This window comes from Aulonocara sp. 'chitande type north' Nkhata Bay, linkage group LG8, assembly GCF_057382095.1.
Source record: "Aulonocara sp. 'chitande type north' Nkhata Bay isolate Kocher_YH1m ecotype deep benthic linkage group LG8, A_spYH_male_GT1.1, whole genome shotgun sequence".
NCBI classification, from domain to species: Eukaryota; Metazoa; Chordata; class Actinopteri; order Cichliformes; family Cichlidae; genus Aulonocara; species Aulonocara sp. 'chitande type north' Nkhata Bay.
In genome coordinates, this window is record NC_141351.1 from 13,058,072 (window position 1) to 13,085,722 (window position 27,651).

A 27,651-nucleotide genomic window follows, 5' to 3' on the forward strand; every position below is an offset into this window, starting at 1 on the left:
AAAACTGCTACAGTAATTTGCTGTTATTAAAATTTTCAACATTTCAGGAACTTCAAGGAAACAAAAAGCATTTTGGTGCAGTGTATTTTAAAAATGCTAATGCCGTACCATCTCTGTGTTTGTGTTAAATCTCTCTCCAGGACATGAATGACTTTTCTCCAGTATTCAGCCAGTCAGTGTACCGAGGCATGGTTGCCCCTAATGCTGTCAAGGGAACCATCGTAACCACAGTGATGGCCAATGACTCTGACCCTGCGGTGAGCATTATCAGATGCAGCTATTCAATCAAACTGTTTCACAGCCTGCTCCTCAAATTGTGTACTGGAATGATGCAAGATAATGGTGCTTGTCTTCAGTCAGTGTGTGTGTAGGTGTGTTTTTAACACATTTTCACTTCTTTCTCTAGTGGAGTATTTATTTTTTTTTATACCTCAGTGTGTCACAAGGTGAAATCTCAAGAGAACATTTAATGCTGAGCATCCTTGTTATGTAGACTGCTTTATTCTGGTTGTTGTAAAACGAGGTTTAGCTGTTTTATGTGAGTCTGATTTATGTAACTGTAGGTTAATAAGGTGATAACATGCTCATACAGAATTCTCATAATCGGCAGTATGTGAGAATACCTCACGAGGCTTCATTGAATCATGCAGCGACACTGGGAAAATCACTTTTTTAAAAATATTAGAAAGAAAAATAAACCAGCTGATGCGTTTAATTCACAAAACAGGTGTTTATGAAAAAGCACTGGGAGTGCTTTTATTTTGCATTACTGCTCAAGATGCCATGAGCTTATTTTTCCTTCCTCCTTCTTCATGCAGGATCTTCTACACCAGCAATGTTCTCACATAAGCCTCTTTAAAGCACCGCTTTCCTTTCACTGTTTCGCATGCTGCTTCCTGTGTCAGCTGAATTGCTTCATACTTTAGATTTAAGCATGAGAAATTCTCTTGGGTCAAAAACAACATTATAAAGTCCAGGCTATATGCTATAAAGGACCTCCCCGGTGCTCAACAAAGGTACTAAATAGCACCTTGTTTGAGCGCTGGAGCCTATAATATTCATATATCTCTGTGTAATTTCCATTTATACCCTCCAGATCTAAAGTATCCCTCGAAAGTACAAATACTTTCAAGAATTTATCAGCATCGGGTTTTGCTGACTCACTCTGAGCTGTTGTGCAAGAAAGTGTTACATCAATGTAGACAGTTGCTGAAATACTGCTCGCAACAGCAGTGCTTCTGCAAAAGTGAACTCAGATTAGACCGTTTGATGGCTGGATTGAAAAATGGCTGTTTACATAATTAAAAATATCTATTTTGTCTGTCTGGAGTTTCTCTTTAACTTCCCCCGTTCGTTACCCTTACTCTTTCAGCGTTTCAGTGTGAAAATATGACCTTAGCGGACTTGTCATTGTTGTTTTTTCGCTGGTGGATTTACAGCCTTAAGGGAGATAAAGTGAATAAAGTGTGTATGACAAGCAAGACATGTAGCAAGAACCTTTCGTCCCCTGAGAATAAACAGAGGGCAGATATACTGTATGACTTTTAGCCAAAGGACCAACTTTTGTTGCTGTAAATGTTGTTCCTTTCTGAAAATAAACTAGCAAAAGCACCAGTTTTATCACATTGTCAGCGCGTATTTTTAAAGTTCAAGGAAAGCTTTAAACGCAGAGGTCTAATTTGTTGGTGTGTTTATTTTTCCTCCTCAGAATGGCACAGCTCATTAAAGAATACGGAGTATTTTCTTAAAATATGTGGATATTACAATGTAAATGTATGTATTTCCTGACATTTTGTGTCAAATCAGTCATAGTAACTTATGGCTGCTCATTATCAGCAACAGTTAAGAGGTTAATTCACGACCATTTGAACCGCATTTATTTAAAGTAATGATATGTCTTATAACGCTCACAATTATTTCTATATAGAGACTTAACATTTGGATCCCTGCTAATTGCTTTAGATATTAAATACTGCAAAACTCATTACATAGCCATCACCACACTATTTAATTACAGTTCAGAAGATATTAGAAAGAAAGAAATGGTTTTCCAGAAACCATGCATGAGGCATTTCATCCTATAGTTTTTTGTTTAATCAACTTCAAGTTTTTTATTTTTTATTTTAATGTTTAAAATGGATATTATTCTGTTGTCATCATAGGGTACTCCAGCAGGTTTAGTACGTTATAAGGTGGACCAGGAGGCGTATCCATACTCAGCCAGTATATTTGGCGTAGAAGAACAGACCGGACGTGTGGTTACCAGAGTGAACCTGAACGAGGAGCCGAACATGAAGTTCAGCGTAAGTGTGCACAGACGTCTTTTTTAAAAATCAATTTTTCTTTCTTTTTTTTTTTTTTGGTAAAACACAATGAAGATGACTCAACTTTGCACTTGAGTCCTCTTCATTGTTTTATTTAAAATCGACTGTGGTGTATAGAGGCAAAACTACAAATATTGCATCTTCATCTTCAAATTATGGATGTAACTGTACTGAACTGCTGCTACATCAAACCCATCATTACAAGTCTTTTGCAGTATTTTTTGTTAAAACCCTGAAACCAGGTTTTACATTTGTGAAGTCACGGCCCACTCGGTCTTATTCAATAATGCCTATATTTCATTAAATGTAGCCATTGCGTAGTGAGTGTTTAATTGCATCATCTTACATAACAGCGGTTGTTATTTAGATAACATTTATCCTGGTGACCTTCTTTTGGCTTTATCGTCTGGATTCTGGTATTCAGTAGGTGGGGGCGTGGAACGACATCATACAAAATAAGTCAGAATGATTAGATTACTAATTCCAGATTTGATTTGCTTACATGTAATTCTTATGAACAGGGAACTCTGAACAATTCCCTATCCACTCTACAAAATATATTGCAGCAGCTTATTAGTTTCAAATCTACCTTCTCCCAGCTGTATTCCTCAATGGGCCTTGCTAATTTCATCTTTTCATTGGGCTTTAATTAACACAACAAGGATTCAGCATCCTCTGAAGATATCACTCAAGGGACTAATTCTACCTTGTTTGCTCCAATAACTCAAACAAAATGAACTAGTCCAAAACTGAGTACAAGATTTGGCTTATGACTGAGATAAACCTTGTCTAATGTTCTCGTACACAGTAAAGACACAGTAAAGACGGTTTAAATGATGTGCAGCTAATTACTACCCAACTCGCTCGCCTAAAGACACCACAGCATTAAAAAAAATGAATTTGGTGGGCAATTCAGCGTGCGTAAGCAATTGTGCAAAGAAACCAATTGAAATCCTCAGTCGGAAGGAAAAAATAGTTGTGATGAGAATCAGCAAGCCACTTAACTATCACATGTCACAAGTTCCCAACTGCTAAAGAGTTATTTATGCGTGTAGCTGTTTCCTATTTAAAACACTAGTTACTGTATGAATATAAAACAGGATGCATGAGCTGTAGCGTTCACCTGACTAAAGGAGATGAAGGAAACACAATATTTCAGTGTGTTGATATTTAAGGTTGGCCCTCATTAGGAATCCTTTCGGCCTGGTTAACAGCAGTTAGCCCCCCAATTAAATGAAGAATAAAAGCCGAGGCAGGAAAAGTCAAGCACACCAGTGGGACACACACCCTCTCTGTTCTTCAAATCCCATCTGAATCATGTGCAGGAAGAGAAAAGTACAATTTATTCTGGTTTATTGCGGGGCTGTCACGCATTGGCTACATCCCATTTAGCGAGCGTAAATGAGAGCGGCGGCGGCATCAGACAGCCATCTCGCAGGGGCGTGGGTATCAATGGCGTGGTGATGTTCTGGCTTTGTCTATATTTGTTTGACAGCTGGTGGTGGTGGCATACGATCATGGTGAGCCTGTAATGAAGAATACAACTCTGGTAGAGATCACAGTCCTTCAGCCCTCTGTTATCCCTGTCTTCACCCGTGAAGAATACAGGTATGTGCACATACATACACATTACCATTGTTTAAATTAAACGTCAGCCTTTTTTTCTTACAATACAGTATGATGACATCAGGCTGGTAAATGGCGTCACTAGTATGTGACACCAATACCAAAACAATGGATTAGTATAGCTTTTGTCAGACTTGAGGACCGCAATGTTGCTTTTGTGCAGCCATTTCCCTTGTTGCCAGGTTTCAAAAAAAACATTTTTGTTTTAATTTTCATGAGAGCTGATCACATGAGTCATGACGTCTGTTCTCGTCACATTTTCGGATCGCATCACTGGGAATCCCAGACGAGTAGAAAAAAGTATCTGGTACCAGGTACTATCACCTAATGTAAAACTCTAAAAACCGAGTCGAGTCAAGCAGAGCCGACCCAAGTAAGTACTAGTGTTGTTTTTTATTAGTGGAATTGTTGCAAAGCAATAATCGCAATATATTTACTCAATATGGCTGCATGTATTTTTTTTTAACTCAGCTTTGACCTTGAGTGCTAACAATGAAGGTTCAAAATCAGCTGCTTAGCCAACCTTTAGGTATTCATATTCCCCAAAGTCTAGCATTGAGCTCACTGCACCACCCCTCCTCTGCAGCTGAGCCACACCTCCACCACATCTACCATCACACAAAATTTGAAAATGATATCTTGAATACTGCGGACGCTAGACTACTAACAAAAACAGACAGATAGACAAACAAACAGAACCAATTACATACTCCCTCCCTCCAGGAAGAGAATTATTGCAAAGGTTGTATTCCTGTGGAGCAAGAGGCAGGCACACATCTCAGTTTCTCACAGTTAGCTGAATAAAAACATAAGAAATGCTGGATGGCACTCTGTTGTGCCTCCCAAGTAAGATGAACAATTTCTTTCTTGTTTGGCAAATTAATGAAGTGAATTAATTTAACGGGTGATTAGAATATAGGAAAGAAAAACTATAAGGTGGAGAACTGAATTAATTTTCCCTGACAGATTAAAATCCAAAGTGCTTAGTAAGGTTCAGCCACATTTCAGCATGGACCTCTATCCATCCATCCATCCATCCATCCATCCATGAATGATATATTCCTGAAAAATAATATTGTAGAGCATCAGGAAGCTTTTCTGGTGACTGTTTTCTCAACTCAGATGTTCTGCCACATAATAACACAGAAGGTGCTAAATCTGAACAGCATGATTGATGTTTGCTGCTATAATTCAGTTTTGATTAGAAGTGAAGTGATGTGCTTCACTGTGCTGAAATTCTTCACAATAACTTGAACAAATTTGGCAAAATTTATCTTGCCAAAACAAATATGCATATCGGCATCAACATATAAAGGTGAGCTTTCCGCACTTGTATTTCTATGAATTCTGCAAAAGCTGCTTACACTCACCTGTTTTGCAACAACACTAAGCCACACACTATAATTAACTACCACAGAGCATGCCTGTTTCATCTTTGAGGAGCAGTGTTATGTGTTTGATAACAGTAATTTTGTCATCAGCTAAAGGACAAAACTCATCCACAAGAGTCTGTAAAAGAATCAACCTTACACCGTTTTTAAATTACATTGTGTCAAAATATTGACTCATATTCAAGTCATAAAGCAACAGTATGTAATTTTGTCTCAATAAAGTGTGTAATCCATCTCCTTTGATTATAGAGCTACATACTCTAACTGGCCACTTTATTAAGTGCACCTGTTTAGCTGCTCATTAACACAACTATTTACTCAGCCAATCAAATGCAAGTTCATTGCATTTAAATGACCTCCACAGTCACCAGATGTCAATCCTGTGTCGAGCAGGAGTAGAGCACCTTTGGGATGCGGTGGAGCAGGTGGACATTCACATGATGAATATCCACAGACTGCGTGTTGATGTCAGTTCAGCATGGACCAAAATCTCTGAGGAATGTTTCCAACTTTGTTGAACGTATGCCACAAGGAATTAAGGTAGTCAGAGGTCCAACCCCTGTACCTGCAAGTTCTACCTAATAAAGTGTGAGTTTAAATGTCTCTGCACAGGAGATTTAAAAGAAGCAAAGAGTAAATATATTTTTTAAGACAGCAATTTTTCATTCACTCTGTCAAGCGAAACCCAAGAGAACCCGGCCGATCAATGCCCTTACCTCATCAGCAGACACAAATACACACTCATTCTCAAGTTGTCACCACAACTCTTTCAGTCGGTGCTCGTTTTGTGAGGTCATGGTGTCACCTCAGGTTTTCTTTTCCGCAATTGGCTGTGGTATTGTCCCATAATGTCTACCTATTATCCTTTTTTTCCCTCTATTTTGATCTGTCATTCTTTCTAACTATTCCTCATAAAAATTGTTCTCCGTTATCCTGGTTTTTATCAGCCCCGTTCTATGTCCCCTCATTGATGTTAGAGTGAATGAATTGCTCTCTTTCCATTTGCTCCTTTGTTATGCTGGCTGTCAGACACAATATCGAAGACATCAGACTGGAAAAGTGAAAATTGCAGGAGAAGATGCTTTTAAACATCATATTTTTCTAAGTGTTTCAAATATTTTCACGTCGCTGGACTTTCTGTTAACGCTTGGCAGTGCGAAGGAGAGTAATACTTCGTATTATTCTTTTATTCACTCTTGCAGATTTTCTTTTCATTTTAGTTTCTTCGTCTGCCTTCATCATATCTCAAAGCGATCCATATTTTTCTATGCAGAATATGTGTAGGCAGTTGCAGCGATACAACTCACTTTTCAAGTGGCTGACAATACCAGCTGTCTCTGACACCTCAATATTCAGCACTTGAAAAAAAAAATCAAACCTTTGATACTGATTTTGTAAAAGTATATCTATATTGACATTAAAACTCACTTCAAAGCCCTTATCTCTCTTTATTCAAACACCGGCTACCGCGAGTTTGCGGCTAAATGTTTCAGAACATTGTAATTGCAACATTAACGTGTCAAATCCAACACACGTCTTACTTGTACAGATCACATTTCAAGACGTCAAGGTTTGTCTTTCACGCAGAGTAAAGCTCTTGTCTATTTTTAGGGGAAAGGGTTGGAGGCAAGAGAGAGAGATGTCATATAATACTGCATTTATGAATATGTAACATAGCTTCCAGCTAAAAGAGCGTGCACGTGTCTGTGTGAGCGTGCACTTTTTAGTATTTTTCTGTATTTGTTAATCATCACACAGTTCACAGTATTTGCATGCATCCACACATTGTTGTTCGTGCACATTAAAGTCCCTTCTTGCGCGTCTGTCTTTGAATGTGTCTGTGCATGTTTACTATGTACAGTATTTCAATGTGTTTGTGTGTAAAAGACAGCATTGTGTGTGTGCGTGCGTGTGTGTTGTTGCAATTCCTTGTCGTATTCACACAGTGTACACTGTACCAGCTTTGAATTAATTATCCCAGCTTTATAGAATAAAAGCTTACCATTGTACCAGTGTGATTTTGAGAGCTAGCTAATGCAGCTTAATGATTTCGCATGGTTTCAGCAGACCAGCTTCCAGCCATGGCCGAGTCTGAATTAGTAATATTGATTCCTGTAATGAAAAAGAGAGTAGCGCTGTTAAAAGTGACTTGTTGAAATTTCCTCTTTTCCCCCCAACATGGAGTATTTGTTTGATTTGGTCCAGTTGTCTTTCATTTGAGATTTGTAGAAAACCCTGTGCATCAATTTACATTCTTATACTGTAGGGGATCATAAAATTTGACTTGTAGTATCAGTGCACTGAACATGCATTAAGGAGCTTTCAGTGAATTTCCTGTTTTTGGTGTGCAGTCCTGTTTAGGCTTAATAAATACAAGACAAAAAATATAAAAGAATCAGTTTAATGGCATCGGTTTATGTGACACAACATCCGAAAACAATGTTAAAGTCCAAAACTGTTATTTATGGTGTACTTGCTTCCTAAAATGTAAAAGTTCCATATTGATATGGAACTTGTCTATCTTTGTTTATTTTCTATCAGGGCTGTCAACGGTAACGCATTAACGTGATTAAAATCTTTTACGCAATTAACCCATCTGGAGCGCAGAATGACTCAAAATCCATGAAATGTCTCTGTCAACGCAATTTGCGCAATTTGTTCAAAGTTTGTCCATTCTGCGCTCCAGATGGGTTAAATGCATTCAGAAAACATGCAAATAGAGAAATATTCACCTGCATCATGTTTGTACATTATTAAACTGATAAAAACTTATAAAAACTCCACTAGCTTTATAAGTAACCATCAGCCAAAAGAGCATTATTAGTATCATCACTGAGGGGGGGCATTGCTGTTACCAACAATGTGGCTTTGCCGAGCAGTTTTCACATCATAGCCAAGTGATTTGCTGGACAAAGATCTGGTGCAAAATAGTGTGTTTATGCACCAGAAAATATTCCATAAATTACATTTTTGAGATGTTGTTTGAAGAGGTGTGCCACTTTAATTGATTTCACACAGCCTGACAAATTTCCTTTGGAGTTGGGGCTGTATTTGCAGACAACGAAGTTAAGACAACAAACACAGGAAATAGTGGAGTGTCCTCTTGTTCTTGATTCTGTCATTACTTGCTTGTTTATGTGCACAATTGAGATTTGTTTGTCTTTCTGTGTCTTTGCCCAGCTGTTCCTGTGCTGGGTCACATATGTGCAAAAAATGTATGGTAAAAATGCAGCTGTAAAAGCCTCGGTAATATATGTCTCAGTTCAGTTCTCAGCAAACTGCTTCAAGGGCCATGTAGGTTGGTTAAATCCATACTGGGTGAGCAATACGGGACTTGTAGCCCACAGTTTCACCCCCAGGAGTATGTATATGTATATGTGTACTGAAAAGGTCAGAACTTAAACCTTTTATACTCTCAATAAGCTAGAACCATAAATAACGCTGGGCTTCTCGTTTGGAACTGTTCAAAACAAATATTCAGAAGAGTTCAAAATGCTTACACATAATGCAGTTTTTCAGCATAGCTAACCAAAGATATGTAGTTTTCATTGAAATGATGTCTTCTTATTTAATAACATCAGAAACTAGAGTTGAATTTTCACTGTATTTTGAAAAAGTGAATTATGAAAAAAAATGAAAACAATGTCTTCATTGTTTTTCTGGATGACACAAGGTTTCTCTGAAGGGGTGTATTAAAAATACAGCTGCAGATCCACACTTGCTCGCAGTATATTAAGACCAAAAACAAGTAAAGCTTTGGCACTGTCTGCTGATTCTTCCTCCTTCATCTAATAAAACCTTTAATGAGCCAAAGAGGAAGTTTGTTAAATCGTTGTAGCCACTGAGTGTAGAATTGCGAGGAGAAATTCTCCCCTTCCCCTCTTTTTCTGGACGTAGTGCCAACCTTGCACCTGCAGAATTAGTATGCAGTCGGTATCATGTACACATGAATAGTTATCAGCACCCAGTGGCAATTATCAGCATGAGGCTACGTGAACAGAAATAAAATATTAGCTTTTCAAAGATTATTAAAAGCCCTCCACTCATCTGCTTGTATATGTGTGTGCAGTCATGTGTGTGTCCATGCACGCAATTGTGCATCTGTAGGTTCAGCCCCCCCACCCCCACCTCCATGCCATCTAAATGCCTCATAGCTCGCTTGCTAACGAATCCAATTAGAAAGTAGGGAGACACATCTGAGAGCTTAAATGCCTCTAAACATCAAAGCTTAGTTTTTAATTTTTAAAAAATTGATCAAAATGGCTGCATGTTGCTTTATCTTATACGGAAAAAATGTACTTTGAACCGACTTAAAAAATGACTCTAATTTATTACAGCTAAATGTGTTAGTTTTACTCAGACTATTCAAATTTGACTGAAAGTGTAAATTTGTATTTAAAATAAGTCAAAAATATTTATCTTTCCAGAATCATAAATGTAGATTGAAACAAACTCAAAAGATAATTTATTCTAAAGACCTTAAATCAGGGGTCCCCGATCCCAGTCCACGAGGGCAGGTTTTAGGTGTGTCCTTGATCCACCACAGCTGATTTAAATGGATAAATTACCTTCTCAACATGTCTTGAAGTTCTCCAGAGGCCTGGTAATGAACTAATCATGTGATTTAGGTGTGTTGACCCAGGGTGAGATCTAAAACCTGCAGGGACACCAGCCCTCGTGGACTGGGATTGGGGACCTCTGCCTTAAATCTTTTTTTCACTTTGGTAAAACCTGATAGTTTGAGTGAGTTCCAAGTTAATTTGTTCTTTTAATAGTTAATTGAAGCACTCACATTTTTTTTACAAGGAAGTTCTTTCAACTTCTACTTTAGTCAGTGTAATAAAATACAATTTCTACTTGCACATAATGGAAAATTGGTTTCTTATTGTCTGATTCAAACATACTTAATAACACTTCATAAAAATCTATTTTTTTCCTTAAAATTCACAAACAAAAGCTTTGGTTTTGCAAAAAGATGATTTTTTTAAGGTAAAATCAAGATTTTGTCACAACGAACTTGCTGGAAATAAAGATAAATTCTCTTTTGAAGGACTGAATTTATTCAAACAAAGGCTCCCTTTTATGCACAAAAAATACAATAAAAACGACAAAATAAAGCACTGAACAGTTGCTAAAGAGAAAGGAAAAAAAAAAACACTTCCCAACCCACACTCACCAAACCCATGAAATGAACATCTCACCTTTAAACCATGAGATTGGTCAGCCCGTTCTCACTCCCGAGGCGTAACATTCCGACGATTCCTGAGGAACGCCAAAGGTGACCTTCCGCGTTCTTATGCTATGCGCCGGGTTAATGGGTGAAATCCAGTAGATTGATGGTCCCGCAGTAATACACGTTCCAGCCATGTATTCCAGCCCTAACCCTAACTTTGTCCCTAACCTTAACCACCACTTTAATGACGTTAAATAGTGTTTTCCAAAGCGATTTAAGTAAAATGAACAAACGCGTAGATTGATTCCTAACGGTTCTCATGTTCCCTCGGTTTTTTTCCAATCTCGTCATTTAGGGAAGCATAATAGGTTGACAATTTGTCACCTAGCGTAAAATATTTGGGAATGAGAACGTGTTGGATTGGTAATGTAACAGCCATTAACATTAACAACATTTCTAACACTATGCAAACACAGCTACTTAAATAAAATGAATATGACAGATTTTTTCTCAAATTAAAGTCTCTTCCTTTCCAGTATAGTTTAATATAAATTCTTTATACTTCCCTGAAGTGTATCCGAATACATACTGTATAAGCTATCTATGCTCACACGTCTCTTTGGCTGATCCAGTGCTTAGAGCTTGACACTGAGACTACAGACTCAGACATTTTCTTTGGTTGTGTCTCCAGTTTTTGAACAGTTTGTCTCCAGAAAAGTTTTTGCAGTGCATTAAATGTTTACTTTTAATTTGAGGTATAGTGAAATAAACAGTTTCAAACCAGAAATCCCGATCAATTCAATTCAACTAAATGACACGGATGTTTCACTTTCTTCAGTGAACGTCTTTACAGTGATGGAGATGAGACACTAGACAATGGCAAGCAACTCAGTCAGGCTGTTTTTGTCAGCTTGTCAAAACAGATGCATAGGACGCTGCGTGTTCAAGAATCAAAGAGCTGTCTTGTTGAAGTTCTTGCAGACGCCATAGAGTTCAGCAACCTTCGGTAAATTGATCGAGTGTTACAGCATCATGACTAAAGCTTTAATCTTGCGGTCAGAAGAAGAGATTCTTTTTTCTGCTCCTCCTCGGTCCCTCTTCACATAATAGATGCAGCTGCAGAATACAGACAGTCGAGTTTTTTTATGCTTTTCTTTGTAGAGCTGACCATCTGAATGGAAATTAATCAAACTCTATTTCTGTATCTTTCATACAAGTTAAAATTTTCAGGACGGCATTTGTGGTTTTGCAAGTTGCTTCATGATTCATTGTCGAATGCAATGCTCAAAATAGGTATTCTCCTTTGGACTCGAGTTTAAATATTTATACAGCTTTTTGTCTTTGACCATTTCAAACAGCTCTTCTGCATGACAAATTAAGCACTGGGGTGTGCAATAGTTAAGCCTTAGAAATCATTAGGTTTACAAACATCGTCGGTCGTGCTAAATGTTTTATTGTTTACAGGGTTGTGCAACGGCGGACGAACAATGATGAAATTGTAACTCAGATTTTACAATAAACAAAGCAAACACAGTCTAATACTATAAAGTAGTGTGCGAAAGCTTTGAGCCACCTCACATTTCTTTCTATCTTTTGATTCCATGGAGCCAGACTTTCCTGCAAAGTTTTCTTGAGCAACAGTTCTTCAGGCTTTCCTAATGTTTTTCCAATTTTTTTCTTTGGACATTCGCTGTTTTTTTTTGTTGTTGTTTTTAACCTTCCTTGTGTTCAGTCCAGTCCTTGTCCCTGACCAGAGGTAAAGGTTTTTATCTGTTAACACCAAAAAATGAAAATCCTTACCTACTCCTACATAATGTTCATTTCTCCCTCATCCAATTTTACTCCCTTAAAAACATCTTAAAGTGTTTTGTAAAAAATTAAGCTAAAATATACATATACGGTCCCAATCAAAAGTTTAAGACCACTTGAAAAATGGGAAAAAATCATATTTTGCGTGGTTGGATCTTAACAAGGTTCCAAGTAGAGCTTCAACATGCAACAAGAAGAAATGGATGTGTAGCCTGTTTCAGTTTAAGCGTTGTTTTCAATAAACTGCACGCTCATGAAAATGTTTCGTCTCACTCCCATTTCTTCTTGTTGCATGTTGAAGCTTTACTTGGAACCTTCCCAAAAAGTTGATTCTGTTCATCTGGACAGTGTTGGTCAAGTTACTTAAAAAAAGTAATGAGTAACTAATTACTGGTTACTTCTCCAAAAAAGTAATCCCGTTACTTTACTGATCACTTATTTTCACAAGTAATTAGTTACTTAGTTACTCTTTAAAAACATGAGATACACAACATGAATAGGTCATAAAGCAATAGATCTTTCAGCCCAATTCTACTTTTTCTGCATAACCATCATATAAAATGTAATCAAATAAAAAGTCTCTCTCTTTTTTTTTTATTGAACTTTTACTTGCAAAGCAGGAAAACAGCAGTCACCAGCATATACATATACAGGACAAAGATGCATCTACATGTATAGCAGGACCTGGGAGGTAGAAAGAATAACCCAACAGCAATAGTAATAGACAATGAAAAAGGTTAACAATTGTCCCTTTGTTGCCAGGCTACATCCTGTAAGCCCGATTTCAACCTATGAGCAGAAGGAGTGTCCAGAAGGGCCAATAAAGGGTCCCATGTGCGATAGAAAAGGAAAGGTTTGTCCGTAAGTGCCGTAGAGAAGGCTTCCATTGGCACAATACATATCACAGACTGTAGCCACTGGTTGACAGATCAGTTGACTTATCAGAAATCCACAGTACCATAATGCACTTTCGAGCGTAGTGTAGCAGTATGTGAAGGAGATCTTTGCTGCGAAAGCCGGCAGGTAGCTCATCATTTAGTCCTAACAAGCAAGTCCTTGGACCCAGATGCAGTCGGCAATTAAATATAATACATAGCGTATCTATTAGTGATCTCCAAAACTGTAGAATAACAGGGCAGCCCCACAGACAATGAAAAAAGGAACCAACAGCAGACTGACATTTGTTGCAGAGATTAGGCAAAGTTGCAAACATTATGTGCCTCTTCTCAGGTGTAATATAAAGCCTATTTATAAGTTTAAACTGTCTTTCCCAAATAGAATTAGATGCCAAGGCTTTAAAAGTAAGACAACACAACTCATCCCAAGCTTCAGCATCTATGGCGCCTACATCTGATTCCCATTGGCCCTTGATTTTGTTAGAGTTATCCATTCTAAGATCAGACAGAATGTTATAAATCTTTTTAGTGATACATTTTAGTTGGGTAGTTTTTACCATGAGTGATTCTATAGGAGAAAGACCAAACCCTCCATTAAAATCCTTCAATTTAGAAGTAATATAGTGCTTTACCTGAAAGTACTTCAAAAAATCCTTATTGGTCAGACCAAACTTGCTTTTCAGTTGATTAAAAGTAAGAAGAGAGTTCTCATGAACAAGATCACCCACTGTATTAATCCCTTTTTGAGACCAGTCTCCAAAACCAGCCTGAAGACCAGGTAAGAAGTCAGGGTTTTCATGAATAGGAAACAATTATAATATCCTTCCAGGCGCCTGACTTTGCGCCAAATAGTGAGCATATTCTTTAACACCATATTATCTTGTGTTAGAACTGTGGCTTTACCTGAGGAAATATATAGCAGGTTCCGCAACGGCCAAGAGGGATTGTGGGAAGGAGGGAGCGACAAGACCGCCTTTCTGAACAGGCAAACACAGAAAACTGTATCTCAATCTAGGTCTTTTCTTACGCCATATAAAGGAGATAATTGAACCATTTAATTTTGACAAAACTTTTTTGGACAGAGCAAGCGGTAACATCTGGAATAAATACAAGAGACGAGGGAGGATATTCATCTTGACCAAATGAATACGACCTAAAAGAGGCAGAGGGAGGCTGCACCATCTATCCAAATCGCGATTGATGGTCTGAATTAAAGGGGTGTAGTTCAGACTATACATTTCATGGAGACCAACGAAAAGGCTGAGAAATGTTTGGATCAACCTCATTTATAACAGAGAGGGGCATAGCCTCACTTTTAGAAAAATTGATCTTGTAGCCTGAGGAGGAGCCGTATTGGGAAATTAACAAAACTAATCTAGGAATTGAGTGAGCAGGAGAATTTAGGAAAATTAAAACGTCATCTGCATAAAGTGAAATCTTATGTTGAGAATTGTTCAAACAGAGTCCTTCAATAGCAGCATCCTTCCTAATGGCTGTGGCAAGGGGTTCCATAGCTAGGGCGAATAACAAAGGGCTATGACCATTGGTAATTACTGCCGAAAGAGGGGAAGTATAAAGGATCTGGATCCATTTAACAAAGTTGTCACCTAAACCAAATTCTTCAAGTGTGAAAAGAAGAAAGAGCCTCGGGGTTAAACAAAGATGAGTGCTGAATAATGTTAAGTAGACGCCTCACGCTATGTGCGGAATACCGCCCCGTATAAAACCAGTTTGATCATTCTTAACGATCGAAGGAAGTATTGGCTCAAGACGTATAGCTAGGACCTTGGCAAGTATCTTCAAATCAAGATTTAAAACAGATATAGGCCTATAGGAAGCGCATTCTTCAGGAGGTTTCCCCTTCTTCAAAATTAGAGAAATATTAGCCTCCATTAAGGAGGGGGTGGAAGAGTGCCTGCCTCAAAAGAGGACAGAAGCATCTTATACAGTGGGGAAGTTAGAATCTTACTGAATTTCTTAAAAAATTCCCCCGAGAACCCGTCCGGAACCAGAGCTTTGTTATTTGGAAGCATCTGAATAACTTTCAAAATTTCGCTTTGCTTTATAGGTTTACATAAATCATCCCTTTGGATTTCAGTAACTTTAGGTAAGTTTAGTCCTAAGAAGAAGTGGTGGATTTAAACTGGGAGGTATATAACTGCTTATAAAAAGCTTTAAAAGTATCATTAATAATTAAATTGTCATATTTAGATAAACCAGATGAGTCTCTAACTCATGGGATATTACAACCAGCACCCTTATTATGAAGAAGATTGGCCAGATAGCGGTTAGGTTTATTAGCAAACTCTTATAACTTCTGCCTCATGAAGAAAAGAGATTTCTCAGCCTTTCTTGTCAGTAGTGCCTCCAAAGCTGTTTTAACCACCTGAATTTCATTCCTTAATTGCTTTGAAGGTGAATCATTATGTTTAGCTTGCAGTTCATGCAATTCCAGTTCTAATTTTCGTCGCTCCATCTGATTTTTCCGCTTCAGGCCTGCTGAATATGATATAATCAGCCCACGGGTGTAAGCCTTCAGGGTGTCCCAAAGCAGGCCTGGAGAAACTTCAGGGGTTGCATTATCCTTTAAAAAATGTTCAAGCTGATCAGTTAAAAATATTTCGAATTTTGGGTCATGAATCAAAAAATTGTTAAATCTCCAGTTATGAGACCGAGGGACAGGATTTAGATCACTTAGCTGAACAAAAACCGGCGCATGATCAGATATAATAATATCACCTATTGTACATCTCAAAATGTTTCCCAGTGATCGTTTGGGGGTGAAAACGAAATCGATTCTACTACTTGTTCTATGAACACCAGAAAAAAAAGTAAATTCTTTATCGTTAGGGTGAAGAGTCCGCCAGGTATCAACCAAATCAAGTTTGTTACAAGTATCTAAAAGTGCTTTGGCCCTTGTAGACATTTGAATTTGTTTGGGAGGGGATCTGTCCTTAGTTGTAGAAAAATAACCGTTAAAATCTCCGGCTATCACAGAATTATCACAAACCTAGTCAGATAAGGAAGAGAAAGTATGAGCAATAAAGTCGTTAGACTGTACTGGTGGAAAGTAACTATTTAAAAATGACACTGCCTGACCACCTAGGGTGCCCTTCAAGGAAACATATCTACCAAATAACAGTTAACAATTAACACTCGTGTTGACAGGATAATGAGACTTTGTGACCTCCATACACAGTGTTTACTTATGTGCCATTTTAATTGCTTTTATTCTTTAACAAGAACAACATGCTAATGATTTCATTAAAACGTCAGTGATCGTAATAGAAAAACTTGTCAGTGAAAAAAACAAAATTTGCTTTGTTTCACTTGGTGTTAAAAGTCATTTTTGGTTTTCTTTTATTGATTTCCAATGCACAGTAGAGTTTGAGGGATAGAAACTGTTCGTGGTCAGGCAAGGTTTAATATTTCAGTATCCCGGTGACTCAAAATTACTTTGACAAGCACAAAGCAAACAAAATATACAGTATATATCTTTTCCCCATCCAGCAATGCACCAAAGCAGAGGGCACAAATGAAAGGGAAAATAAAAGTACCAAAAAATCAGGCATGAAGTAGTAGTTGAACAATCACAATCCTCTGGGCAGAAAATGGACCAATGACGCACTTTTTAAACCTAAACTCTTCCAAAACAAAAGGGACAAAAGTGTAACACTGTGAATTACAATGGCTAAAACTCACACACCAACCACCTGTTTAGTTTAGAGTCATCTGCAGTACAGCACCTGTAGCTTTAGTAAAAAAGACTTTTAAGCACAGCATTAGTGCTTCATCATTTGCAGCTTTTAAATGGAAACTTTTCCAGTTTCATCAGCAAATACTTGTGTTGGTTGTGTTGCCAATATAGTCAGCCAAAAATGTGACACCTTAACAATATCATTTTTAAGATACAACCTTGTTAAAACAGTGTGTGAGTGTTGTTCGAAAATCATAGTACTCTCTGGTATAAAAATGTACATTAAAGCACATCTAATATGTTGCTCTACAAAGCTTCCTAAACCATTCATTTCAAGGTTACCTTGTTTTACTGTTGCACACAGACACATGCTGTGCTCTTGGCACTTTTACGACTCAGACAACAAATGGAAAACGGCATCGGTGGTGTTATTTGCTGCTTGCAGTTGGGAGACAGCAAGAGAGATAGTGGTGAGGAAGAAGACTGAGACAGAAATAAGAAGGACAGACAATAATGTCGGGAGAGGATAGTGGCATTGAAGCAGTTTGGGAGATGGTGGAGTGTGAGTTTCAGATGGAAAGAAAAAGTAGGAGATGGAAAGTGAAGGGGGGAAAATGTGAGGAGTGGGAGAACAGGGGAAATACAACCATAAAAGTTTGAGGAGGTTAGAAAAAAAGGAGAAAACAAGTGACAATGCTGCCAGAATCCATTGTTTCAAAAACACACTGAAGTTGACAGGCAGAAAGGCAGACGCACATGCGTGCAGACAGATCAACATACAGGCGGAAAAGTCTTTAAAGTGCCAGATGAGCTGACAGACTGAAGCAGACTGAAGTATACAAGCAGGTAAAGATTCAAACAGAGAAACAATGCAATGCAGATGGACAATGAGATATCCGATCTAATTGATAGGCAGGCAGACAGCCAATCAAAATATTCTACTAGCTTTAAAGATCAGTCAGTACTCAGTCAGGTAGACATCTGTACCCACATATTGTTGATATGAAGACATATGGTTTTCATGTGTAATCTTTCAGATTTTATGCTTAATATATTGCAGCAAATTCGTAGTTTCAGCTCATAAAAACATCAGTGTTATTAAAAAACAAACAACGCATACCAAATCCTAAATTTGCTTAGTTTACCTAAGGGCTAAAATGAGCCTGAAGTATCCGAAGTATTACAAGGCAAGGCTAATATGAATATTTCAAGTTTTTAAAATGGAGATTGTGGCATGACTTTGTGAATTCTGCAGTTTCCTGTGACCTTAAACCAACCAGAGGTTCACATGAAACTCATGAAAAGGATGGCAGCCACAGTCAGAATAGGTTTGAATAGGCTGATGTCATTCTAAAGGGTCCAGGTTATTTCACTTCTCTCACTTGTGCAGGCAATTTCTCTTGCCTTTGACACCCAGATTACCAGACCAACAGATCAAAGGAAAACGTTAAATTGGGTTCACTGTAAAAAAACCCAATTTTGGACAGTTTCTTTAAACAGAAAATCTGTTGCTGACAATGTTGGACTGCATGTCTGCCATTCCCTGAAAGGCCGGCCTCTTTCAAGTTCCACGTTGCATTTTGAAAAGATCTTGATATTTGTGGTTACTGAAATGTAGTTCTGGGCCAGTGTTAACATCAGCACAAGGAGGAAAAGAAACATTGTGAGACTGCGTCAAGTATTACCCAAACCACTATTATCCAAATCCTTCTACAACATTTGTTGGTTTCTCCTTTTGAAGTGCACAGTGTATCGGACATTTGCTGCTCTATACTGACTATGTGCTACCAATGCATTCGACACTCACGTGACACTTTATAAAGATATACACCTTAGAGATGCCAGGTTGGACCCCCCTTTGCCTTCATAACTACTTTAGTTCTTCATATCACACACTTAACACATTTCTTATAGATTTTGGTCCGTATTGACATGATAGCATCGCACAATTGTTGCAGATCCAGATAGCAAATCTCCCATTCCACCGCATCCCAAAGGTTGCTCTTTTGGATTGAGATCTGGTGACTGTGCAGGCCATTTGAATGCAGTAAACTCACTCACCTAAATTGGACAACACAAGATTGGAAAAAATGCTGCCTGGTCTCATGAGTCTCAATTTCTGCTGCAAAATTCAGATGGTAGGGTCAGGATCTGGTGTAAACAACATGAAAGCATGGATCTATTCTCCCTTGTATCAACAGTACATCAATATTTTTTGGTGCACTTTGGGCCCCTTAGTACCAAGTGCCACAGTCTATGCCACAGTGTTGCTGCTGACCATATCCGTCCTTTTATGACCATAGTATACCCATCTTCTGTTGGCTGCTCCCAGCAGGATAACGTGCCATGTCACAAAGCTCTTGTTGTGCTGTTGAACCAATATATAAATGATAGAATACTGTAAGAGTGAAATCTATGAGCATTTGTTGGCTATGTTTCAGTTATATAATGTGTAGAGAAAGGCAGTCTCCCATGGAGTGACTGACAAAGGTAATCAAATTATCATATAATATTAAAAAACATACAGAAAAACTCTAATTAGGCCAAAAACGAAATTATAAAATTAGTTTCACTTCAGTATTTTCGTATACTTGTGTTAAAGTGGTGATTCAAATTTATCTCCTTCTGCCATTTAGCAGCTGATGTCACATACAGTATTACTCTGGAAATCACTAGAGACAGAAAAGATGGCCAAAAGATTTGAGAAGACAGCTTCTTCTTTGAGGAGATAGCTTTTAAATTAGTAATTTCATCAGCCAGGATCGAATCCGTTGGAAAATGCATGCGTGTTTGGTCAAGTAAAGATATTCTCTCAATTCTCAAGGCTTAAGGCTTGAACAAAGTGTGAGAAACATACCTCTATACGCAGTTCTTTTTGACTCATTGCAGTATAACGCCACACTAGTCTATTTCTCCTTTTTTCTTAATTAGCTCTCATAGCTCTTTTAAGTATGTCTTTTTCAACATTATTGTTCGATATTTCAGTAATTTTATTTTTCATTTTATAAACCTGAAGCTGTGTCTTCATGCCTGATTCTCATAACCTGATAGTTCACTTTAACTAATATGTTCAAATTCAGACAAACATTTACTCAGATTCATAGATGATTTGATTAAATTATTGTGGTTTAAGGTCAGAGGCTAAGGTCATAGTAATATCATCTCCTCCCCATGAGATATATGAGGATTGTGGGACTTTTATTACACTCAGCACAAAAGTTCACTTATCCCAAGAGCGAACTAATGGCATTGTAGAGGTCGAGGTCAATATGTGATAAAGAAATTAAAGTGACACATTGCTTAATTAATAATCTTCAAATTGTAAAATCACAGACATAGACATAAAAACTCATTTTGTTTTAAACTCACTGCATTATCCTTTGTTTAATTTAATTTCTATTAGAATCTGAAGTGCAGTACAGTTGAAAAAAACATACTGTGACATTTAAAATATATAACCAATGCTCCTTTTTAAGTGTGCTATGCCAAAAAAAGATGTGGTTTTTTTTTCTATTAAACTACGTAATTGCATTTCTGAGGCTCGTCTGGCATTTTTAAGAGACCGAGGGGGAAATGTATAATTTTTTTTTTTAGTTGACGCTGTTCTACAGTAACCTGTGTCTTTCCAGTAACGTTTGCTTGTTTCTTAATTTTGTTTTATTTACTTGATTAGTGTAATAAAAGACCATTGTTAAATTTGTTGTCCACAAGTTAAAGAAGACTATCTGTTTTTGCATATTTCAGTTTAAAGGATAACACTAGATCAGAATAATAGGTATACGACAGCACTTCTGAAAACGTGCATGGTATGAGGTTAAAGTGGGATACGCATAAGTTCTGCTGACTTGTCCTGCTGCGTTATCTGTGGATTTAGCGAACTACATTCCTTAGAAATAAGACCTATTACTTGGCAGTCTGGACAATTATTTAAATAAGTAAGTAAGCAAGTAAAATGTTATTGTTATTTATATAGCACGCTTTGAGACAATGATCACAAAGTACTTCACAACAAATTAAGCCAAAAAAAAGAAAGATTAAATGCAAGTTAACTAAATGTAAGTCTAAAAAGATGGGTTTTTAGTTGTTTCTTAAAAAGTGACCACTTAGTCCACAGATCTCAAATTTAGAGGGAGAGAGTTCCAGAATAGTTATTAACTGTGCGAAATAGACTCAGAGCAACTGTATCTTCAGTGAGCAAATATGCCTGAATTGCACCAAAACAATTCATATTTGTATTGTTTGAAGAATGCCTTTGAAAAACATTGCATACTAAAGCACTTCTATTGCAACTTTATGGACATCTGCGTGCATGAACGCAGGGGGGTGTCCATCACGTTCTCTACGATGTCAGCTGGAAGGACCGTCACATTGGAGCACATTCAAATTTTATTTGCTTGAGAGTATTTTGTATAAAAATCAGATTGAATTACTTATTTGATCATTACACAAGTTACTGCAATGCCATCCTGGATCATTCCAGCCCACTGCAATACCTTCTTGTTTGAACTTTATCTTTTAATTCTGTATTGAAAGCAAGCCTCCATATCTTATATTATACGATACAACGGCTAATATGAACATGTCTTTTTTTAAGTTAGGTTTAAGCAAAATCATTAACACCTGGTTTGATGCACAGAGTTGTTAGAAAAAACATTATAGGAACGCCGGATCTGTTGGAAACCTGTTGTACTCGTTGCCTCTGGCTGAACTGCCAAGAAAACAAATGCAGTAAAATTATCTTTTGAACAACACTATGTAAATGCAATCCTGTGTATGCTCATGCACATGCCCTCAAATATTTATAGTTTGACCCAAGACATACTTTTTCATGTTCAGTTATAAAAAAGAATACATCAGGATGTCAATACAAGGAGTCTATTATGCCATGCAGTAACAATGAATTTAAAAGTAGTATAAGCCAAGGTTTTTGTAATTCATTAGATTCAATGGCTTAAAATACAATTTTCCTGCAAGAATAGGATGCTTAGATTGTGAGCTTGCATGCTTATAGAAGTGAGGTTAGATGAAGTTTCTCCTCCCAGACAAACTGCACAAAGGCATGGACATATATTTTTGTTATCCCCCTTCTTGGTTTTCTTTCACTCTCTCATTCTTTTTCATCCTTTGTTGCTTTTATTGCATGTTTATATGAATCAATGTAACCATCCGTCTGATGAAATTTCACATGTTTTATGTATTGGTACTTGAATGTTGCGTCGCTCAAGTTCAGACTGCTTGAGATGTATTAAGCCGTTTGACTTTGAGTTGACAATTGTGTCAAAACTGTAAAGTAAAAGGTGAGAAGAGGCCTGTAAAAAGGGGAAAATATGCCAAGACGCTTGCTGACAGAATACAAAAAAGAGAAAATCACTTTTAGAGTCGGAAAGACTGCTGCAAAAAAAAAAGGGAGGGTGATTGACAGGAAGGAGGAGTGACGAAAAGGGAGCGGCTCCATGTGGACTAGTACAACAGAATGGAGAGAGGTAGAAGAGAGAGATTTGGGATTAGAGACAGGAGAATGCCAGGGGGTACAGAAAATGAGTTTTGATTATTCCGACAGTGCGGAGCAGAAATGAGAAACAGAGAAAAAATTGATTAGTTACATGCCCCGGCAACTGTAATAAAATCACCAATATTGGCTCACCATCACAATATTTTAACTGCAGCGTGCTGCTCTAATGTCACATTCTAAACAGACCAAAAGCAACAGTTTCAAAATCTAATTTTCACGTATCTGATTTTGTAACTCCCCACTTCTTCATCAGAAAGCCGCACTTTCAACCATCATGTCACAACAAGCTCTTATTACAGCAAGGGTATGTTAACTAAAAACTTAAAACTTCCAGCTACAGCTAGAGAACTCTAACCAACCTTTGAAGGTTATTACCTCACTCTACAGCCTCCTAATGAAAATCCTGCAGCTAATTAGAGACCTACTGAAAAAGCAGGATGATAAACTGAGAGATTTGGAACCAGCAGGAGTGAACAGCAATTTGTCATTTTTATCCACCGTTACAGCACTGCAGCAGTCCAGGCTGATGCTTACCAGAAAGCAAACTGGGCTCATCTTATTGGAAATCTGACTGCCTGTGCTGGATGTGAATGGACCCATGTAGATGGCAAGAGAGCCGTAGAGGGTGTAAAGAGAATCAACCTTTATTTGAAATGTACGAATGCATCAAAATAAATGGGATCATTTACCAAAGAAAGTTCATAGAAATTGCTAGCATAGGACCCTGTGATATTGTATCCACCTTACTTGATAAAGTAGCTGACAATCATGTCCATTAGCTGGCAGACTCTCAGCCACAACCATGACACTGTTTCTTGATCCACTTACTTTGTCTAGCCTTACAATGTGGCCATTTGGATGGTGGTTTAATGATTTAGCTTTTGGATGTGATTGCTTGACAAGTTGTATAGGCTGGTGCTTTAATAGCCAAAACATTCTGCAGAATCAATTCCCACCCGCTCACCACCAATTTTCACTTTAACAAACTTCTTGTTCCATTCGGATATTCAGTTTTAAGGGGGTTACAGTGTCTGGCTAGTTGCCTGAACAATCAGATGGCTTTTCCTGCATGTTTGTGTATTGGGCTGCCTTTCAGTTTGAACACTTCATCTATCTACCAACTGATATAGCAGATGCTCTCAAAGGATTTGTAATGAAACTGTAATGATGTTGTTTAATTGAAGCAATATTTTTACATATTTTGACTAATTAACTGATGATGAATGAATCTGAAACATTGCTGCAAAACAGCCCATATTGATCTGTCAGCGTGCAACCAGGAGTGCAGAAGAAATGCCCGGTACTGGACACAGCAGAAAAGGACCAGACCAGAATTGCTGTAGAGAAATAGAGAAATGAAAGGGAGCAGTGTGGGGAGGGATGGAAGAATAATGACAAGAAGGGCCAAATGATGCATCATAAAGAAACAGGAGCTGAAATAGACGAGATAATAACTGAGGAAAAAAACAATAAGTGGGACAAATGGATGACTGTGGCTTTGAGAAAAAGACCTACAAGGAGGGAGGGTATCATCGCCAGCATCTATCACTTTCCCCATTATCCTGTCTGTCCTTTCACACTGTTAAAACTCTCTTAAGACTATGTCCTGCAAACTGTATTTATTCAGAATGTGTACTTTGGGTAGGTATGTGTGCTTTTTTTAGAGCTAGTTTTAAAGTTAAAGGTTTTTTTTGAAATTCTGATGACTTTGCACATGTAGTAAGCTTTTAGGGAATGAATGACAGTCAATACAGTATATCCGCAAATATAGTTTAGGTGTGTGTGTGTGTGTTTCTGTTGTTATCAGTATCAGTCCAGCTTGCAGCAGTCAGAACAGCAATGATTAGAGAGTGCAAGAGGGGGTGTGACATAGGCTTGGTAATGAGCTTTGTGCATATGCAGTTTTATGTGTATGTGCGAATGTAAAGGTGCGCATAGAGCATGATGTTTCGAGCATGTGCATGGGTGCGTGTGCACATGCGTGCATGTGTGTGGGCATTCACTCAGTTTTCTTCCTTCATCCCTGTCAAGTAGCCACTGTGGAGATGGAGGGTTGGAAGAAAGGATAACAAATAGCTGGTAGTTGCTGAGGTCTGCTGGGATGGTGGTTGGAAGCAGCAGCCTGAGGGAAAGATAGAGAGGCCGAAGGAGATGTGGAGGGAAAAATGCAGGATGAGGAATCTAGACGGCATGAATGGAGTGAGTCTAAGTGAGGAATTGAGATTTTAGTGGGGATGAACTATAGAAATGGGAAAGATAGAGACATGAGAAAGGGAGGAGGAGGAATAGTGCTGGAAGAGTAATAAAAATGTTTATTTTCATGTCATAACTAAATAATTAGCTTGTTATCACAAGGAAATGAGCGTTACACCAAGATAACACAGTAAATGAATGCAAAGCAATTACAAAATTAAATTTAAAATGATTAAAATCAGAGGCGTTCTTGGCTTTAATAGTACAACAAAAGGAAGGAAATCATTTATTCCAAGCCTTTTGATAAGTTGTTGCACTACAAAAAAACACTTCATGTTTATTCTTTATTGTTGGCTAGAATGGTGCTCTTTTTTTCTTCTTCTTAGAAACAGTGTGCTTGAAGAAACTCAGCCGTTTTCTCAATTAAATGCGTCTTTACCACAAAGATATTTGTATTTAAGGCTATATTATATTGTATTATAGCTGCTTCTCTTTCCTAGCAACCCTTTACTTATGGTACATTGTTTAAAGGAGGAAGAAAATAACCCCAGTATCAGCTATGATGCTACAGATCTTTTTAAACAGGGGTGCAATGATTAGCACTGTTATTTTACAGCAAGAAAGTCTTGGGTTTGAATCCACCCTCCTGCTGGGCCCTTTCCGTGTGGAGCTCGCACCTTTTTATCCCCACAGTCCAAAAGACTGCATGTGCTGGTTTGGTAAACTGGCTATTCTAAATTGGCCGTGAATGTGAAATGTTGTCTGTCTCTCTGTGATAAACCTGGTAATTGTCTGGGGTGTAGCCTGCCTTTTGCCCTATGACAGCTGGGATAGGCTCCAGCACCCCTGAGACCCTGAACTGGATAAGAGAAAGGAAGGGAGCATGGATATTCTATGCTTGTAGAAGTGGTGAAATCTGCTCTTTGGATATGATTGCAGAAGCAAGTGACAAAAATGCAACATCCAGTTTTCCTGAGTGTGCCCAGGCCCTTTTGTTAGCTTTGTCTCTTTGTGCTATTTTCCTGTCAACACTTTAATTACTGTACACTGTGTAATAAAGGAAGAAAATAGCCTCAATATCAGTACTGCAGACACAATAGATCTTTTTCACAGGAGATCTTTTGACTTGTTTACATTCACATAGACTGAAATGAATGATGGCTTTCAGGGTTTTGGTACAAATGCATGATGGGTCGCTGTCACACTGTCATACCTTGCAATGAAATAGTAGAATGAATAGAAAAGAGATATCGCTAGTAGCTTGTGTTTTTATTTTCCTTTTCCTAGCAGTAACAGGTCCCTATTTGAGTCTGTATTCATTTGATTAGCTTCAGGTTTACTATACCATTACCTGCAAGAGTGTTTGGATAGAACAGGTGGTTAGAGAAGTAATTGACTGGACTGGAAGTTAAAATTCATACAAACACATTCAGCACGCACTCTCTCACACTCTCCAGCAGTCCCATTTATCACATAGTGATGGCTTGATAGCTTAGCCAGTTGGTAGCCCATGTTATAATGTTTAGCCAGCTGTGACGGTTGGCCTAATGACTGGACTGGGTTTATTTAATGGAGCGAAGCCTGCTGGAAATTTGAGATTTGCCAGATTCTTAGAAAATCTGTCAGGGTTGTAAGTAGGGAAAACTGCACCACACACAATAAGAGGCAGGTGGACAAAAACAAGACCACGCATGGGTTCCCTTTGAAAACCTATTGATGGTTTAATTTCAGCGCTTGGCTCAGGCCACTAATGGGACCTGTCAGACAAGTTGTTCCAAATGTGCTGTATCAGAGCAAGTTTCATCCAAACATCATGTAAGCCTTCGTCAAACGACCAAAGCCCATTAACATATGTCACATATGGTTTATATCACTAATTAAGGTGGGATTGATCATCTACTAATTTGTTATTTAGTCCATAGGTATATCAGCAGAAAATAACTACAGACTGATTTATTTTAATAATCACATATTTTTAATGTGTTAGGCACAAATATGATGGATGTGCAGGCTCCAGCTTCTGAAATGGAGGATTTTCTCTGTTTTAAATGATGGGAATTAACTGTGTTGTTATTAGTTACGAGTTAATTGGTTAAACAGGAATTAAACCCTTTATTTAAATTCAGCAGAAGTTTAAAGATGATTAGCCAATGGGTCAATGAGCTTGTCCACAAATCACAAGAATCATCACTCCTCCTGCAGCGTTTTTAGTAAATATTACACACAGTGATCAAGGTCAAGATCATATTAGTCGTTTTACGGCCAATAACCTGTGAACTGTGATAAATCAGATGAGCTGCTATGCCATTGATGCTCTGGGTTTTTTTCTGTCACATTTGGCTCTTTGACTGTATTTTTGGATCTGCCCACCTGTCCAACTGAATGTTAAGCCAATGAGAGAAGCAGCAACATCCCACATTAGAGAATGCACTGACAAAAACATGGCACTGATTAGATCAGACATGGCATGAAAAGGAGGCGAGGTGGGTTGCAAAGCAGCTTTGCATCTGCAAGGCTAAAGCGACTTACATGGAGCAGCCTGTTGATTTGCTATTAGGATTTATAAAAGGGTAACAGCTGATCCATAAGCTGTTCTGCTGGTTGCTGATTCAGCTGTATTTTGTAGGATGCCTGAACAAATGCCATTCAGTTAGTTTGCATATTTTATTATTTGTTCTCAGTTGAACATCGGACTTTACAAAAAACACATAGATGCTTAAAGAACGTCCTTACTGACTTTATTCTTTGTGTGCAACTCATGTTATCAGTGAGAGCAGAGGCTGTTTTGACTGCTGTGTTTTGTCACACTGTCATTGGCATCCTATAACTGTTATGTGACGGCTGTGTGCAGGCAGGAAAAGGACCCAAAATGCAGACTCCGAAGACAAAACTTGAACTCAAAACAGCTTTAATGCTGAACTCAAAAAGGGTAACAAAACTAAGACTACAAAATAACCTTACACAGAACACACAGCAAGATAAGGGTAGATCACGACAATGACAAACTGAAACACAGGGCTTAAATACATA

At 38.0% G+C, this 27,651-nt stretch overlaps 1 protein-coding gene across 1 annotated transcript in view; it reads left to right on the plus strand.

Moving 5' to 3' along the window:
* LOC147323344 (protocadherin-15-like) overlaps window positions 1–27,651 on the plus strand; it is a 233,088-nt gene that overhangs the window by 151,730 nt on the left and 53,707 nt on the right. Inside the window, exons 24-26 of the mRNA XM_086303646.1 lie at window positions 141–257; window positions 2,163–2,303; window positions 3,820–3,932. Of these exons, the coding sequence (XP_086159772.1) occupies window positions 141–257; window positions 2,163–2,303; window positions 3,820–3,932 (371 nt within the window). The remainder of the gene's footprint in view (window positions 1–140; window positions 258–2,162; window positions 2,304–3,819; window positions 3,933–27,651) is intronic.